The sequence below is a fragment of the Opisthorchis viverrini genome, assembly GCF_000715545.1.
Source record: "Opisthorchis viverrini unplaced genomic scaffold opera_v5_89, whole genome shotgun sequence".
NCBI classification, from domain to species: domain Eukaryota; kingdom Metazoa; phylum Platyhelminthes; class Trematoda; order Opisthorchiida; family Opisthorchiidae; genus Opisthorchis; species Opisthorchis viverrini.
Window position 1 is genome coordinate 1,308,499 of NW_008751744.1, and position 14,974 is coordinate 1,323,472.

The 14,974-nt window shown below is 45.0% G+C and overlaps 2 protein-coding genes across 2 annotated transcripts in view; one reads left to right on the forward strand and one right to left on the reverse strand.

Annotated features, from left to right (window-relative positions):
• T265_04975 (hypothetical protein) overlaps nucleotides 1-11,335 on the forward strand; it is a gene marked incomplete at both ends in the record, with an annotated part of 16,845 nt that extends 5,510 nt beyond the window's left edge. The window contains 3 exons of the mRNA XM_009169852.1: nucleotides 3,566-3,647; nucleotides 7,630-7,835; nucleotides 11,006-11,335. Of these exons, the coding sequence (XP_009168116.1) occupies nucleotides 3,566-3,647; nucleotides 7,630-7,835; nucleotides 11,006-11,335 (618 nt within the window). The remainder of the gene's footprint in view (nucleotides 1-3,565; nucleotides 3,648-7,629; nucleotides 7,836-11,005) is intronic.
• Nucleotides 2,370-5,602, reverse strand: T265_04976 (hypothetical protein; the record flags this gene model as incomplete). The annotated part of the gene is made up of 2 exons (XM_009169853.1): nucleotides 2,370-2,561; nucleotides 5,453-5,602. 2 exons carry the CDS (start codon nucleotides 5,600-5,602, stop codon nucleotides 2,370-2,372), a joined length of 342 nt encoding a protein of 113 aa, XP_009168117.1.
• Nucleotides 11,336-14,974: the final 3,639 nt, after the last annotated feature.

Sequence of the window (14,974 nt, forward strand, 5' to 3'; positions counted from 1 at the left end):
CCAAAAAAGTGGTTGCGAGAGCGCGAGTGCGTGCGAGTGCGAAAAGTACAATGGCCTCAAGCTTTTTATTGGAAGGACACTGTCTGAACTTGGTCCAATGCTGACGCACATGGTCTGGCTGCGACGTGCTGCATATCGCGGGGACGTTGTCTGCCTGGTCAACACCCAGCGGAGCTGAGAGTGTAGATAGATTCCGGGCATTCAGTGGTTGCTTTCAGGAAGCTGACCTTCCTGATTGTTGTAGAAAAAGAACCCGGTGCAAATGATGCAAATGGTGTTGCTTTCAGGAAGCTGACCTTCCTGATTGTTGTAGAAAAAGAACCCGGTGCAAATGATGACCGCAAATGGTGGCTACGTCCTGTGCAAACGTCCGTGTAGTCGGCATCGTAAATTCTGTCCCGAGTGTGATCAACAGGGAGGCATGAAAACAATTCACCGCATAAAATTAAGCGTTTAGCGATTTGAAGTGAGGGATGCTAAATGAATGGTGCATCGGATCTTCGTGTCATGAGTTCCACTGCAGTACATTGAGTGCGAGGTAAGGGATGTGTGCGGTTACAGCTGCTGGCTAGCCTTCCACCCTAAATGACATGTTGGAGGAGGTTGTGAAAGGGTATTGTGAGATATCCGGCAGATGCTCAATGGCGTCTCAAGGTGTTTCCACGCCTTTCTTGATCGCTTGCCCCAAAGGCGATCGTTCAGCTGTAGCACCCTTTCGGTGCCTTGGTGCTATGCCACACGAAGGAGGTGCGAGGGCTCAGGTCGCCCAAGCCTAGACAGGGGAAGTCGAGAGGCAGAGGTCGGGTTTGAACCACGACCCTTCCGGTCAGTAAATTCGCGCTCCAACCTCTTGGTCCTTCTCGCCCCCCTCCGCCAAAGACGAAACCATTTCGCATTACTTTTTCGCCCTTTTGCATTTTGTTCCTCACTAGGATACTCCACCCTAATGGGATAACATCATTACTCTTTTTGCTACTACTATTTTAGTATTATTACTGTTTGTATCACTATTACGGCTACCACTACTGCTTCGCATCGGTAATGATGGCATATCTGTTTTAGTATCCGAAGTCCGAATCGATAAATCAGCCATCGTTACTGAGGCTGGGGGGTATAAAAATAAGGTAGCACTTTGGACTAGTACACTTATTTGCAAATTAAACCGTTGTTTACGGGAGTCTCAGCCGAATTTGTCGCTTACGATATTCTTCAAACGCACCAGGACCGCCTTATGTTCAGTTGGTACGATATTCGAGTGGTCCAGTTTCCTAATGGAATGCTTTTTTCAAGGTTTCGGGAAACTCTTCGACAGCCACGACCCGTGCATTCCCTGAGTCTTCGTCAACCTTGTGTTGGCGAAGTACATTTATTTGCAAACTAAGTTGATGTTAGTGAGTGACCCCTGAATCCAAACGGAATCTCTCGCTTACGATTTTCTTCGACTGAATGTATTTCGTGAAAGCCGCTGTATGGTTCAGTTGGCACGACATTCAAGATATCTAAGTATTTTTCTTCGGCGAGAGATACCACGTTGGCTATTCTATGAAAAATCCGCGGTTCTAAACTAATCTTGGATTTTTCTGATGGCTCCGCTTACGCAGCCTGGAAGTATTTCTGCCCTCGGGCTAACTTTGAGTTGCGTAGCAGCTATGCACTGAAGGCGTGCCACAGATGGACGATGAATAGTGAGTAACTTTTCTTGACACAACACTGCTTTTAGGTTAAAACTCTTCACTAGTCCACTAACGGTTTCCCTCTTCGGGTTATTGAAGATCATCAGCGACAGATCCCGCTGGGATTTGGTCTAGTTTCTTGTTACCAATAACTTAAAATCTGTAAATGAGAATTTTACTTTATTGATGTTCAAGTAGAAAATAAGATTGATTGGAGAATATACACTCATTTGCAAACGAATTCGGTTTTTTTCGAGTGGCTCACCTGGAACCCAGCTGAATCTCTCGTTTGTGATGTTCTCAGGCAATTGAATGTGCTGCACCAGGCCGCCTCATGTTTCAGTCGCTACGATATTCCAGATATCGCGATACTTGTATATCTTTGTAATGGACTACTCATAAGGTTGCTGAAAATCCGTCGACAGCCCACGACCGGTTTCGCCCTTTTTGATTGGAACTCGGAGATCGCGCGAAACTGGTCGTGGGCTGTGGGTGAATTTTCAGTAGTGCTACGTCAGGAAAGCTCACAGGTTGCTGTCAAATGCTACAATTTACGAATGCAGACTTTAAGTGCAGCAGAAAATTTCGTATTGGGTTTCCGTGAATTATGACTCCTTGTTGCCCCCCTGGATGATGACCCCGGGACTCAAATCACCATAAAATCGGCGGAAATGACCCAATCGCAGTCAGTGGCGCTCATGCATCGAAGCTATCGCCTTCAACTAGGGTGGACCCGATTTCCGAACAAACTGAACACGCCTTCGCTTGGTTGTATGTTCCACTTTCCGGTTTTCCGGTGATGGAAACTGTAGCAGCTGGAACCAATGTGCTTATGACACACGGTTTATAGCTGATGAATTGAATTGAATTGAATTGAATGACTCCTAGCTACTTATTCCAGCCACTTTAATTTTCGTTTTTGTGACAAAAAATGGTGCGTGATGTATGTTCATTGCAAATGGAGACAAATTGCACTTATGGCCCACATGAATCTCCCTATTCTTGGTGTCATTCAACTGAGCGCCCAATGTTCCCTCTGGATTGTCATTCAAGACATCGAATTACTCCACGTATTGCTTTTAAAACCAAGGAAATCTCATCATCACTAGAATACCGATTTCGGTCTGTTTATGTGTTCGCCAGTTGGGTGTCTCTTTGTTCGTACCGTGTCCGTTACTTCTTCTCTCCCACACTATATCACTTTGCTCCAATGTGCTTTGGATATCTTATTGACACATTGGTCCACTAATGCCTTGTGACGGGTTTCGAATACTGCGTGACGGATCACGTGTGAAGTGCATATTCGACAAAGAGAGGCACTGATTAGTACTGGGTGGGCCACTGTGAGGAGCACCTGTTCGTCAAGCGGAATGTCTACTCTGAGACCTGTTTTTTCCTCCATGCTACATATGCTGTTTACTTATTTTGAGATTCGTCACCCTATTTTTCGATCACGGCATCATGAGATTGCATCTGCCCTGTGTGGTAATAATAGGGAATCGTTCAGCTGTAACACTTTCGGTGGTTAGCTGCCATGCCACCCGAAAAAAACACTAGGGCTGGAATACTTCCAGGTTTCCCAGGCCTAGACAGGAGAGGTCAGGTTCGAATCACGGATTTTTCGGTCAGCAAATTTGTGTTCTAACCACTGAGCCGTCTCACCCTCTATGGTACCGATAAAATTCTGTCATCCGTGTAAGTGACTTCCCTCACCAGAGGTGTGTAGTATCTTATCGCTTCCTAGGTCAATGGAAAACGGTACTCCCTACTTTCCTGTGTTCTTACATAGTAACGGATTTTCCGAAATATAAAGTGGATAAAATTGATCCATCTCGCGTTCGAAGAGCATGTTTGTTGACCTCCATAATTGATCGGTTTTTCCCGCTTCACAGATATGTCAATTCAACTACGCGACTGCCCGACCACCACTGCCCCTTTTTCTAACCATTGTTGGATCAAATAACTGTGATTTGGGTAAGTCTGGTGCGGTGGTCCATGATACCGCTTCGCTACGACATGATCGAGTCGGTAGCATCTGATGTTGTCATCGTACAATTGTTGGAATAGGGAGTGTGTCAACCTAAACAGATTTTAATGCATGTCTTGTTTTTTTGAGCATCGTGTCACCGCTCTTTTAGTCTAAATGTGTTTGATCAATCAAATCGAGCGGTTTTCATGTGATATCTTGTTTTCCCATCAGATAAAGGCGCCACAAATAAGTGCCTACGTGCAAAAGGTGGAGTGTTTCTCCCATTGGAGGTTGAACTCAAATAGTTGACGGATGAGTTCAATGTGTCATATCGTTTGTAACTTTGTGCATGCACTGTCTCGACAAATGTGAGGACACCTCTGAAAGATCATGAGCGTCCGTGATACGTGGTTGCCAGGATTAAACGGTTCATGTCTCTATGCGACCCAGTTATAATGAAGAATTATCCAGAGGCCGCTTGTCTGACATCGGCTAGCAATCACTTTAGAACGATTAGTGCTGGTCGCCTAATCTGACTTCTATCGGAACGCGCACCCGAACGACATCCAGGCTTTGTAAGTATTACAGTTGCAAAACTTCAGACAACGTCATAGTTGTTCAGCTTATTACATACGGAAATGGCTTAGTTTCGTTTCTGTCGTTGGGAATGACCGATTGCCCCATTTACATCCACAACTACATGAAGGAAGCAATTGAGCTCAACTCCATCGACTGTTTTGTCTGAGTTTGATAACATCCACTTATAATACAGTACTTTGCAATTGATTTATTGTTTCCGCATGACTGGTCTTGGTCCCTATTCTGTGTGCAGTTGCGATATCCTCAGATGTGAGAGGGAACCCGGAACATCAGTTACCCGTTTTACTAACAGACATACGTGAACAACTGCCTCGAATCTCATAATGTGTATCTATCACAATCATTAGCTGATGAGAAAAACGATGGCGTTTCGACGTAAAGGAAGTCGCAATATCTTCCCATGTGTAACTGTCATTCTTCGTTTTCGAAGTTGTAACAGCTGAAACTACTGTATCCTTTGAATACGGTTGAGTATAGGATAACTGAACTGGATTCTGTGTAAACTGCTCTCTCATTACGCTTCATGCATTAAGCTATAATTTCTTTGAGTAGCCGAGATTTTTATGGTCCAGTCGCACCTTTTCAGATCTGATTGTATGTTTTGCTCCCTAGGTAGAAATGCATGATTCAGCTCTGCTGATTTCATACTGTTATCTACTGTTATCTACCGTCGCAATTCACTACCCATAGTTTTGAAAATGATATCACGAAAACCTACCTTATCGTAGCATCTGTAAGTGTGTCTCATAAGTTTGAAATCCGGACGCTGTTTTGTGGAAACTGGTTGAATAAGGACACTGGCAGAAATCAACTGTTAATCAGTCAGGTCGAGGTGCGGCGAATCAACTATGAAGTCCACCTGAATAAGGATAAGTGTCCTCGGTAGCTTAGTCGATAAAGCACCCATCTGGTAAGTGGGAAGTCAACGGTTTGTATCCCTGACCAGACGTACCTATTTGTTCTTGATATGTTCTATCAAACCCCTTTCCACATTCGGAGAGTGATGATTTGCTTGGTGCAATCAGGTATGCAAAAGTCGGTTGACCACCGCACGTGTATGGACGTAAGCTCAACTAACACTTGAACAGAGGTGACTGATGCAGCAGAGGTGACAATGTGTTATTCATAAAAAGGTCCTGTTATTTCGGAGACAGAGAGGGTAGCCATATGAAGACAAGGGCTAATCACTGTGATCTAACTCCTAGCACACCTGGGGGACGAGATGACCCAAGTGGTTAGGGCGCGAATTTACTGACCGGAAGGTTTGTGGTTCGAACCCAACCTCTGCCTCTCGACTTCCCCTGCCTAGGCTTGAGCAACCTAGCAGTATCCCAGCCCTCGTGCAACCTTCGGCTGACATGACAGCTAGGCACCGGAAGGTTTCCGCAACCGAACATCTGGTGCATCAGGACTCAGGACAAGGGTTCGGTGTCTATCCAAGGAGATGTCACGTTCGCAACATAGAATGGATCCTGCGAATTCCAGACCAATTATCAATAGAATCTTCTTGGAAACCTCAAATCATTCCGAATAGACCGGACGTTGAGAACTGCTTTCCGCACCTTCTCCTCAAAAGGACTATTTGTATGTAAGAGATGAAAGGTTATTCCGAACACCAAATTAGATCGCTTTTTCCAACCAGACATGGTACTTCTAGGGCCAGTGTTCCGAAATTTGCTGCTCATTTGCATGAAATTGGTGAGCAAGCGTGCACCTGGTAACAAATTCGAATCACTAGAGGAAGGCTGAAACTGAAAGTGTACTGTCCACAGTTTTCATCGACGTTATGAGTAGTCTTGAAGTACTTTGATAGCTTGAGGAAGCATAATACGACCTTTGTGTAACATATTCAGTTGAAGAATATTACAAAACTGATATATTCAAGTGAATTTCAGCTGATTCTCCCCTCAACATCGGATTTATTCATAATGTATACGTTGTACCCATAACTTAACCAAGTTAACCTTATCAAAACAAACCTTATGAAACAAAATGGGGCGAGATGGCCCAAGTGGTTGGAGCGCGAATTTACTGACCGGAAGGTCTGTGGTTCGAAGCCGACCTCTGCCACTCTACTTCCCCTGTCTAGGCTTGGACAACCTAGCAGTATCCCAGCCCTCGTGCTCCATTCGGGTGGCATGGCAGCTAGGCACCGGAAGGGTGCTACAGCTGAACGCTTATCAAAACAAACAGTGTGGTGCTGGGTGCTACAGCTGAACGCTTATCAAAACAGTGTGGTGCCCAAAGCCTGGGTTCTGCGATTGTCATCAAGTTAAAACATTACGAATTTGTACGAAGATTTGTACCAATTACGTAGTACCTGTGCTACGTACGGAATTTTTCGAATAAAGGTAGTGATGGGGTCGATAGTTTCACTCAGAAAAAGATCGCGCCACTGTCAATTGTGAGGGCAAATTGGGACCGACAAACAAGTTCGAAGGTCGTATTGACTTCTTCGTAGCCAGATTACAACGGCCTCAACAATCGACAATAACTAGTCTTGACCGATTTTAATGTGTCAAATAGGTGAAACGGGAAGCATTTTCTTCCGTAGGACGACCAGTCCCGGCCAGATTTAACTCGATGACACGGGCTCATATTCTTTGTTACACATCCCAGCACAATGGGTTTGTTCTCCCTGTATTTCGTCTGACAAACGCATCACACGACAAACATACAGTGCTGGAATGCACGAGAAAGCTGGTGGTAGACTTTGGCAGTTTGTTCTCCATTTAATGCCTCTTGGTAAGAGTAGAAGTGAAACGGAGCTTAGCTGCTTAATTGGTGGATCGGTCACTGTATTTCGTCTGACAAACGCATCACACGACAAACATACAGTGCTGGAATGCACGAGAAAGCTGGTGGTAGACTTTGGCAGTTTGTTCTCCATTTAATGCCTCTTGGTAAGAGTAGAAGTGAAACGGAGCTTAGCTGCTTAATTGGTGGGATCGGTCATGTTTCCTCGTCTTCTGGTAATCAAATTAACCGTTGAATCTTTTTGTAAATGGGCATTTGAGGTAGGTCTGTTATCTGTGGAAAGTTTTGTGGCCCTCAGTTTCACAGGTTGCACGGAGTTCTAGTTCTCTTTGCTACCAGTCTTTGGAGCAAATCCTGGAAGAAGTCATTGTTATGAATGGCGCCATCGACAAGGATTTACTGTAAAAACCTAGTAGACCCATGGGACATTTCACAAATAAGTAGCAAGCCCATCCCAATTTTCCGTTTCCAAAAGATTCAACTGTCACTGTGCTTCAATATTATTCGAAGGCACTTTTTCTCAATAGTCTTCCTTAAGTATGTAGCGCTTTCTTTGAACTGACTGACGAGAGTATTCCTTCCCTATCGTTGTATGGCGATTAAGTGACAATATTTACCACAGACCCACAGGTGACGTAGAACCCTGGACGGTGACCATGGGACTGCCTACGGCTTCGAATGTTTGTGACTGCGTATGCTCTCTCAAGCGCCACCGAGCCTCTGGTCCGGATGACCTCCCATCCGCATTATTCAAAGATGTGGATGAAGTCCTCAGTCAGTACTTGTCTGACCTATACACCTGTATTTGGGGAAAGGAGTCTGTTCCAGACAACTGGGTGAGAGTCGGTGATAGAGATCATTTTCAAAAAGGGGCTCCCAGTGAGTGTGGTAACCACAGGGGATCAGCTTGACCCCGGTCGTTACGTCACTGGTGCTTAGTCGCCTTATAGTGGCTCGTGAAACACTGACTAGAGAGCAGCAAGCGGGATTTCGGCCTGGTAGGGGCTGCGGTGGCCAAATCTTCACACACCGTCAGATGCTAGAGCAACGCCATACATTATAAGTAACCCACCATTCTAGTGTTCCTGGATTTCCAAGGCGCTTTTGACTTGGTTGACCGGTCTTTTCTGCTTGGCACGCTTGCCCACCAAGGAATGCTCTGAACGTTCGTGAACATAATAAGCTCTTTGTACTCTCCCTGACTTCCGGACGTGTGAGAGTATACGGCGAGCTCTCCACAAGCACGAATCCGTAAGGCTCGGGTCGTGTTTGCTAACTTGAGACACCTATGGCGTCAAAATGATGTACGTCTGAATCGCAAGGGACGTGTGTATCAAGCTACAGTACGAGCTGCTTTGTTGTATGGCTGTGAGACTGCCTGTTCGAGCAGCGGGACTGAGAAGTCTTCAAGTGTTCGACAATCGTTGTCTCAGAACCACAGCTCGCGTGGTTTGGCGTATCCGTAACGAGGCGCTTAGAAAGCAAGATTTCGGTTGTGCAGCGGGTACTTCCACTGAAGAATGTGTCCAGCACCAGAAACTGCGTTGGTTCGGACATGTGTTACGTATGCCGAACCATCGTTTGCCGAAAAGAGTGCTAATTTCCATGCTCAATTCAGGGTGACGGAAGTAGAGGTGGCCAACCCCTTATCTGGTGGAGGAGTATGACGGAGATTACAAAGCGTTTGGGTGCTGTCGGTGCTACTCGCTTTCCAGGATGGGTACCGCGTGATCCTCACTGTATCTGGTTGGAGACTCTGGAAGATGTAGCTGCCAACCGATGTCAGCGGTGTTCTTGTTGTCAGATTGCTTGAATGAGTGTCTGGAGGTGTAGGCACCTCGGAATGATTGTGTTAAGCTAGCACTAAGTCCCTTCCCTTTCCTCCTTTATTCTTTTCTTCACAATAAGGCCTTCAAATAAATCATAGTTGTTTGGCAGTGAAGCATCGGTGTTGAACACTGATGTCCTGCTGTCGACGATGATAATCATGAATGCAGTCGGATAATTATTTTGCCAGCAACTTCGCTCTCACGGCTTCGTAGAGGCTGCATTGACAGGGCTAAAATCCTGTTGACACAACTAAATTCATAGGATAAGACTAGGGTCACGTGTATCTCTGCAGTGAAAAATCCCTGTACACAACCCCGATGGGATGCTAGTGCAATCCTTGAGTATCTGTCCTTCCAAAAACGATTTCATCGTCAAGCTACTATCCAATATTTTAGTAATAACAATCTGCCTGAATTCCACTTCTTCCGGACGCATCGGTAGCTCCAGTAATAGCCCGTATGCCGTGTTTTGTCTTTCAGGTGTGATCTTGGCCACTGAGCCTTCCATTCGTCCTCTGCTAACGCGCTTGGCAGCACACGTTTCATCAAGACTTGCGGCGGAGGAGGCACTCCGTTCAAATACAGACGGTCATTTTTTCCGAGTCTAATCTTATCGTCGCCCTTAATACTTCGTACTCGACTCTCAAGAATGCTCTGTTTATCTTGTACAGCTGCAGTATTTTCTCACTATAAGAACGGACTTGCCTTCCTTGGTTACTCCATCTATGTGTGGGTCTTAGAATTCTGTGATTCAAAAAGTCCGTGCTCAGTGTAAACAATATATAGTTTCAACTGTTCTGATATGATTATGGATGTTCACCACTAATTTCAAAGTCTAAAATATATGAATAAAAAAGACAAGAAAATAACAGTACTTGCGGCACTCTATTTCCAGGATCGGAAGAAGTTTGCGATAAACTTACCCGTGCACCGTAGTTCATTGTTCATTGTTACACAGACTATGCTTCCCTACTGCATTTGAAAGCGGATTATCGCATCCAGTAGTCCCGTCACTGTCAAGTGTGGCGAGTGAACGCCTTTGGGCTGATGTGCGTTTCCTCACCTATCTGGTGCGACAATTAGAACAAAAGTTAAAGTGTTGCATCGGAGTACTTTAATAGCTCTGTCTCCTAAGGTTACTGGTCTCCATTTCTCCATTCAATATAAGGGTAATGTTTATTGCGATTTTATTGTGTCCCATACCTGTTAAGGACCGTGTTCTCATATATATCGTGGATGTGAAGACACGCTAAGAGATCGTGTTAGATGGTGCTGTTTTTTAGACTCGTCCATCGCAGTAAGTACCATAAACTGTGAGCAAACTAATAGTGGCGATTCTCATCGGCCTTTTCGTATTGTTTTCCAACGGCTCTCTTACTTTTTTGCTCCGGAAACAAGATGATTTCATAAACACTTGTATGCGAACCGAGGGACAAGTAGATTCCTCCTGGGGTTTCTTTGTCTGTTTGAGAGTGCCGTATTAGAGAGCACCACTGTAGTTGAAAAGTTGCGTTACCAATGGGCTTGAATGGTGTCTATAGACCGGAGAACCTGATCCCCTATACAGTTGTTGGTATTTGGGAACTGGCCGTGGGAAGATAGTGATGGATTCGTCGATGGTGTGGATTGAACCCACTTCAGTTTATTGGCTGTTTTTCACGAGTACCATTTAGGTCACGCAGATAATAGCAGCTCAGTGATGTATCAACGAAACCGATAAGTCTCTTCTTCATGTCTTTATACGCGAGGACGCACAACTTCCCCATGGACCGATTTCGTCTGGTTACACCTATGTATGCATAACAAGACAAAGACAGAAAAACAGCTTTCCAGATAGACAGTATCAGTTTAAACCAAGTAGTCAACAGCTCCGAAGCCCAAGAAAACATATAAACAAACTCCACTGCGTTTGAGGATCAGTAGAGAGAATGGCTCACATAGAACTCAGTTGAAACCGCCAGTGGGTGTATTGGTTGCGATAATACCAGGAGTGCGATATTGTGGCACTTTTTAAAATGGTGCGTGCTTGCCACAACTGTGGGCATATCGATTGTGGCCAGGTTTTCTTCCCATCACCATCACTCAGGGCCCGCGAGATGCGTACAGCTGGACCTAAGAAATTCTGGTGATATGCACTGACCACATTACAACCGAACCAATTTTTCCTGTAACGGCAGTATGTGGTCACCTTCCCTACACAACGTACTACTCACAAGGATAATGACAGTACAGCTGTAACACCCTTTCGGTGCCTAGCTGCTATGTCACCCGAAGGAAGCACGATGGTTGGAATACTGCCAGGTTGCCCAAGCCTAGACAGAAGTCTAGATACAGAGGTTGGTTTCGAAACACTGACCTTCCGGTCTGTAAATTCGCGCTCTGACCACTTCCATCTCGCCCATACTACTCAAAGTTGCTGGAAAGTTCACCATCCCATGTCAACGAAACATACCGTGATATCTCGAATATCATACCAACTTAAACATGAGTTGGTCTTTGTGCGGTAAATTCTGTTGAAGAATATCGGTAACGGAGGTTCCAGCAGAATTTCCCGATAACACCAAAGCCATCTGCCAGTGAGTGTATTTCGTGAGCATGAGAGGCAACCGACTACCCATTTCACATTGATTGAGTTTTATCGGTTTGGTGATATCGGGAGACTTAAAGAACAAAATATTGAAGTGTTGGTCCTTACGTCTCACTCTCTTGGAGAATCTTGTGATCATCAGGTCTTAGGGGATGATGAAACGCTCGGAATAACAGTTTACTACTCACAGTAGTCAAGTTTTCCGGCAAATCTGATCGTGTTGACAGGATGTCACCTCACGGTTTGATACACATGGTGGAGGCCTTCGCCCAAGCTTCCCTCGTCGGACTTCTGGTGTTCAGCGGCGGCAAATCCGATCGTGTTGACAGGATGTCACCTCACGGTTTGATACACATGGTGGAGGCCTTCGCCCAAGCTTCCCTCGTCGGACTTCTTGTCGTTCAGCGGCTGAAAGGCAAAAGATAAAAAGGTGTAGCACTGTTCTCTAAGTTCTTAGCTCAGGGCAGTAGGCTTTCCAGCACGAGGACTCATTAAAAAGCGTCTAAAATGATTTGAACGATAGTAGATGTAGCGTGAACAACCGCCGGAGAAAGGCCGTATCACGCACCAACTGCCAGAAATGAGAAAACAATGTAGCCCAATCGTAGCATGTCCCCGCCGTGTATTAATTGGGTCAACGGTGAAAATCCTGCTGGCCAGACCTTGTTCAAACAGGGCGTAGATACTATAGAGCCTCGGAGGCTTCGATATACTGTAGGGGAAAACGGTCAAGCATTGTGAGATGCGTCCCATAATCAGGGAATTTAGGGACGGCAACCCTTTTAGTAGCAGCTCGTTGGACACGCTCAGGGTTACGTCTTTCTTGCGGTCTGAAGTAGGCCCCATAGAGAACTGGAAGTCTATGAGAGTGATACGGGGGAAGGTGCGCCGAATCATCCGTGGAACGGTGAATTCCTCGAGCCGGTTTTTTATGTGCAGTATGAAGGATAAGTGTGAAGAGAGCCAGATAACTAAATCTATAGTCGTAGTGTCTTCTGGCTCATTCTCTCCAAGCACGACAAAACTGTTCGCTGAGTCTTTCTTGTATGGCATACGGACGTGCTTTTCGTCATTTAGGGGAACGTGCTAGTCCAACCACCACTGCTTTGCATTGTCTACATTCATTTAAAGAGCACTGGAGAGCATAGGATTTCAAATCGTCCGAAGAAAGTGAACATGGACTTGAAAGAACATGGGGAAGATCACTGACGTAGATCAGTAGCAGAAGTGATCCCAAAACGAAGCCTTCAGGGACTCCAAAGGAGACCGGCACCGAAGAAGAGAAGATTGACCCTACTTTCACTCAAAACGTTCTGTCTGATAAAAATACTTTAATCCAGCGTAAAATTTCTCCTTGAACCCGACAGAAGTCGAGCCTGCGGAGCAGTGGGACTCGATCGAATGTTTTTGTGAAGTCGAAGAACACTGCGTCCGATGTGAGTTCTTCAGCTGTGGCTTGTATGAAGCTGACCATGAATACGAGCATGTTCGTCACGCAAGATCGGCTTGGGAGGAACACATGTTGCGCCGGGGATATCCAACTGTTGCTAGTGTGATGCTTTAAGACAACCCGTTTCAGATTGCTTTCCATCACTTTGCACGGGCGATAGGCGGTAACCAGTTTTGTAGATGCAAGGTTATTTATAGTACGTACGTGACAGTCGCAGTTGTCATATCTAGTCTTCATCAGGACGAAATCTCGATGATCCATCGTAAATAAAGACACCATTTTACGCCAGTCGGTTACCGGGGGAACATACTAGCATATGAATCAATATGCACCTACCTGGTTGATGAGAACTCCTGGACCGCCCACTACCTGTTTTTTGGGCTCATCAGGTAGATCCCCGAATTTTCACCAACCTCACTTCCTACTGAGATGCCGGATTGTAGGTATGTTGCAAGAAACACTCAATTGCAAATTAGATTACCATTCACCGGAGACTACACTGAGTGCCTCGTTCCTGCTTGTCCCCAAGCGTGTACAGTATCTCTTCAATATGGTTCCAAATGAAACACCAAGTAGTTTTCAAATGAATGTTTTTCTACATCTGGCACTGAAGAGCGTCATTCGCACGCAGTAGAGAATGTACAACTATCACATTATTGTAACAGGCTAATAGTATCGAATTCTGTCTCACGCACGTTATTCTACTTGAGGTTTGAGTTATTCAGTAAAACGATGTCCCATGTGTTTACACTTTGGAAATCAAACAAAGGTTTGTTTCTACTGAATTGTATACTAGTTCAATAGAAACAGGAGATTCAGCTTACTGTTCCTAATTGTCTCGTATTTCCAATTAGTAATTTGCCGTTACGTCGCAGAAATTTCGAACGTTTTATGTGCGACGGAGCGACCTCAGTGCACACCAGCCGTGTTGGATGATAATGCTACCTTCGTAAAGGTCCCACGTTCCTAACAGACTACTTTCTCCGCGGAAATCGTGAGATCCTTCCTCTCAACTTTGATGAACCGGTTGATCTATTGGTGCGAATTTCGGGAACGACCTTGATGACAAATAATTTGGAAGAGTCATGAAATTTCAGGTGGCTACTCTGAACGAAAGAAAGTATTGTGGTTCGAAGTGGGACAAAATATTCTACTGGATAACTTGAGTGGTAAAACTTGAGGAAGGACAATTACGAATAGGTGCTTTGGTCCTCTCCAGAGTCTTGAACTTTCTGCTTCTGTTGGATTTATGAAAATTACGTCATACTGTGAGGCCTTTGACTCGTTGGTCGTTATGCTGAGTAACACACCTGCAACTTTTTTTGCCTGCAACTTGAACAGTTAAAGTACACGATATTCGATCGCGCTACTCTTGGGTGTTGTACATTATCTAAGCGGCAGCTCTGTTTTGTACGACATAGGCCAGCCGCCTGGCGGGCGTTCAGATTTCATTATCTGAGGCGATACAGGTCAAATAAAGTTATCGTGTAGCCGTATCTTTTTTGTCCTTTGCAGCTTCCCGCTTTCGCACTCTTATGCAATATCGTGTCTGTTTCAACTTAGCAGAAAGAAATTCCCGGAAGACCTCTGCATGAGATTGACCATTTTAAGCCGAACTATTATCGGACTCATCTAAATGTTGCATTCGAAATACTCTGTACATCGTAGCCGACAACGGAGCGGAAAGCAACCTGCGGAATAATCTCTCTTCATGACGATTTCACTGCTCAGCAGTCTTCTAGACCCATAATTTGGAACGACGCGGGACTCACCAAACCATTGTACGTTTTCTAGTCATCACTTCTCTTAACCTATTTCAAAATTAAACCCCGAAGATCTAGTTAACCTATACAAGGAAAAGGTAGTTCATTCGCCCGTCATTGCTGGAAAATGTTGAGATAACCAAAATAGGATGATCGGAGAAAAAATTCTCTAGTCCAAACCTGAACTTAATTTCACACACCGTTGAGTGTAATCGCAAATTACTGTGAGTCTGATTTTACACAATAATGAGGGCTTTGAAGAGATACCGTATCCTTTGCGAGACGAACGGTGCTCACTCTCAAAACAAATCTAATTCGAACATGTGAATATCGAATCGCAACTATT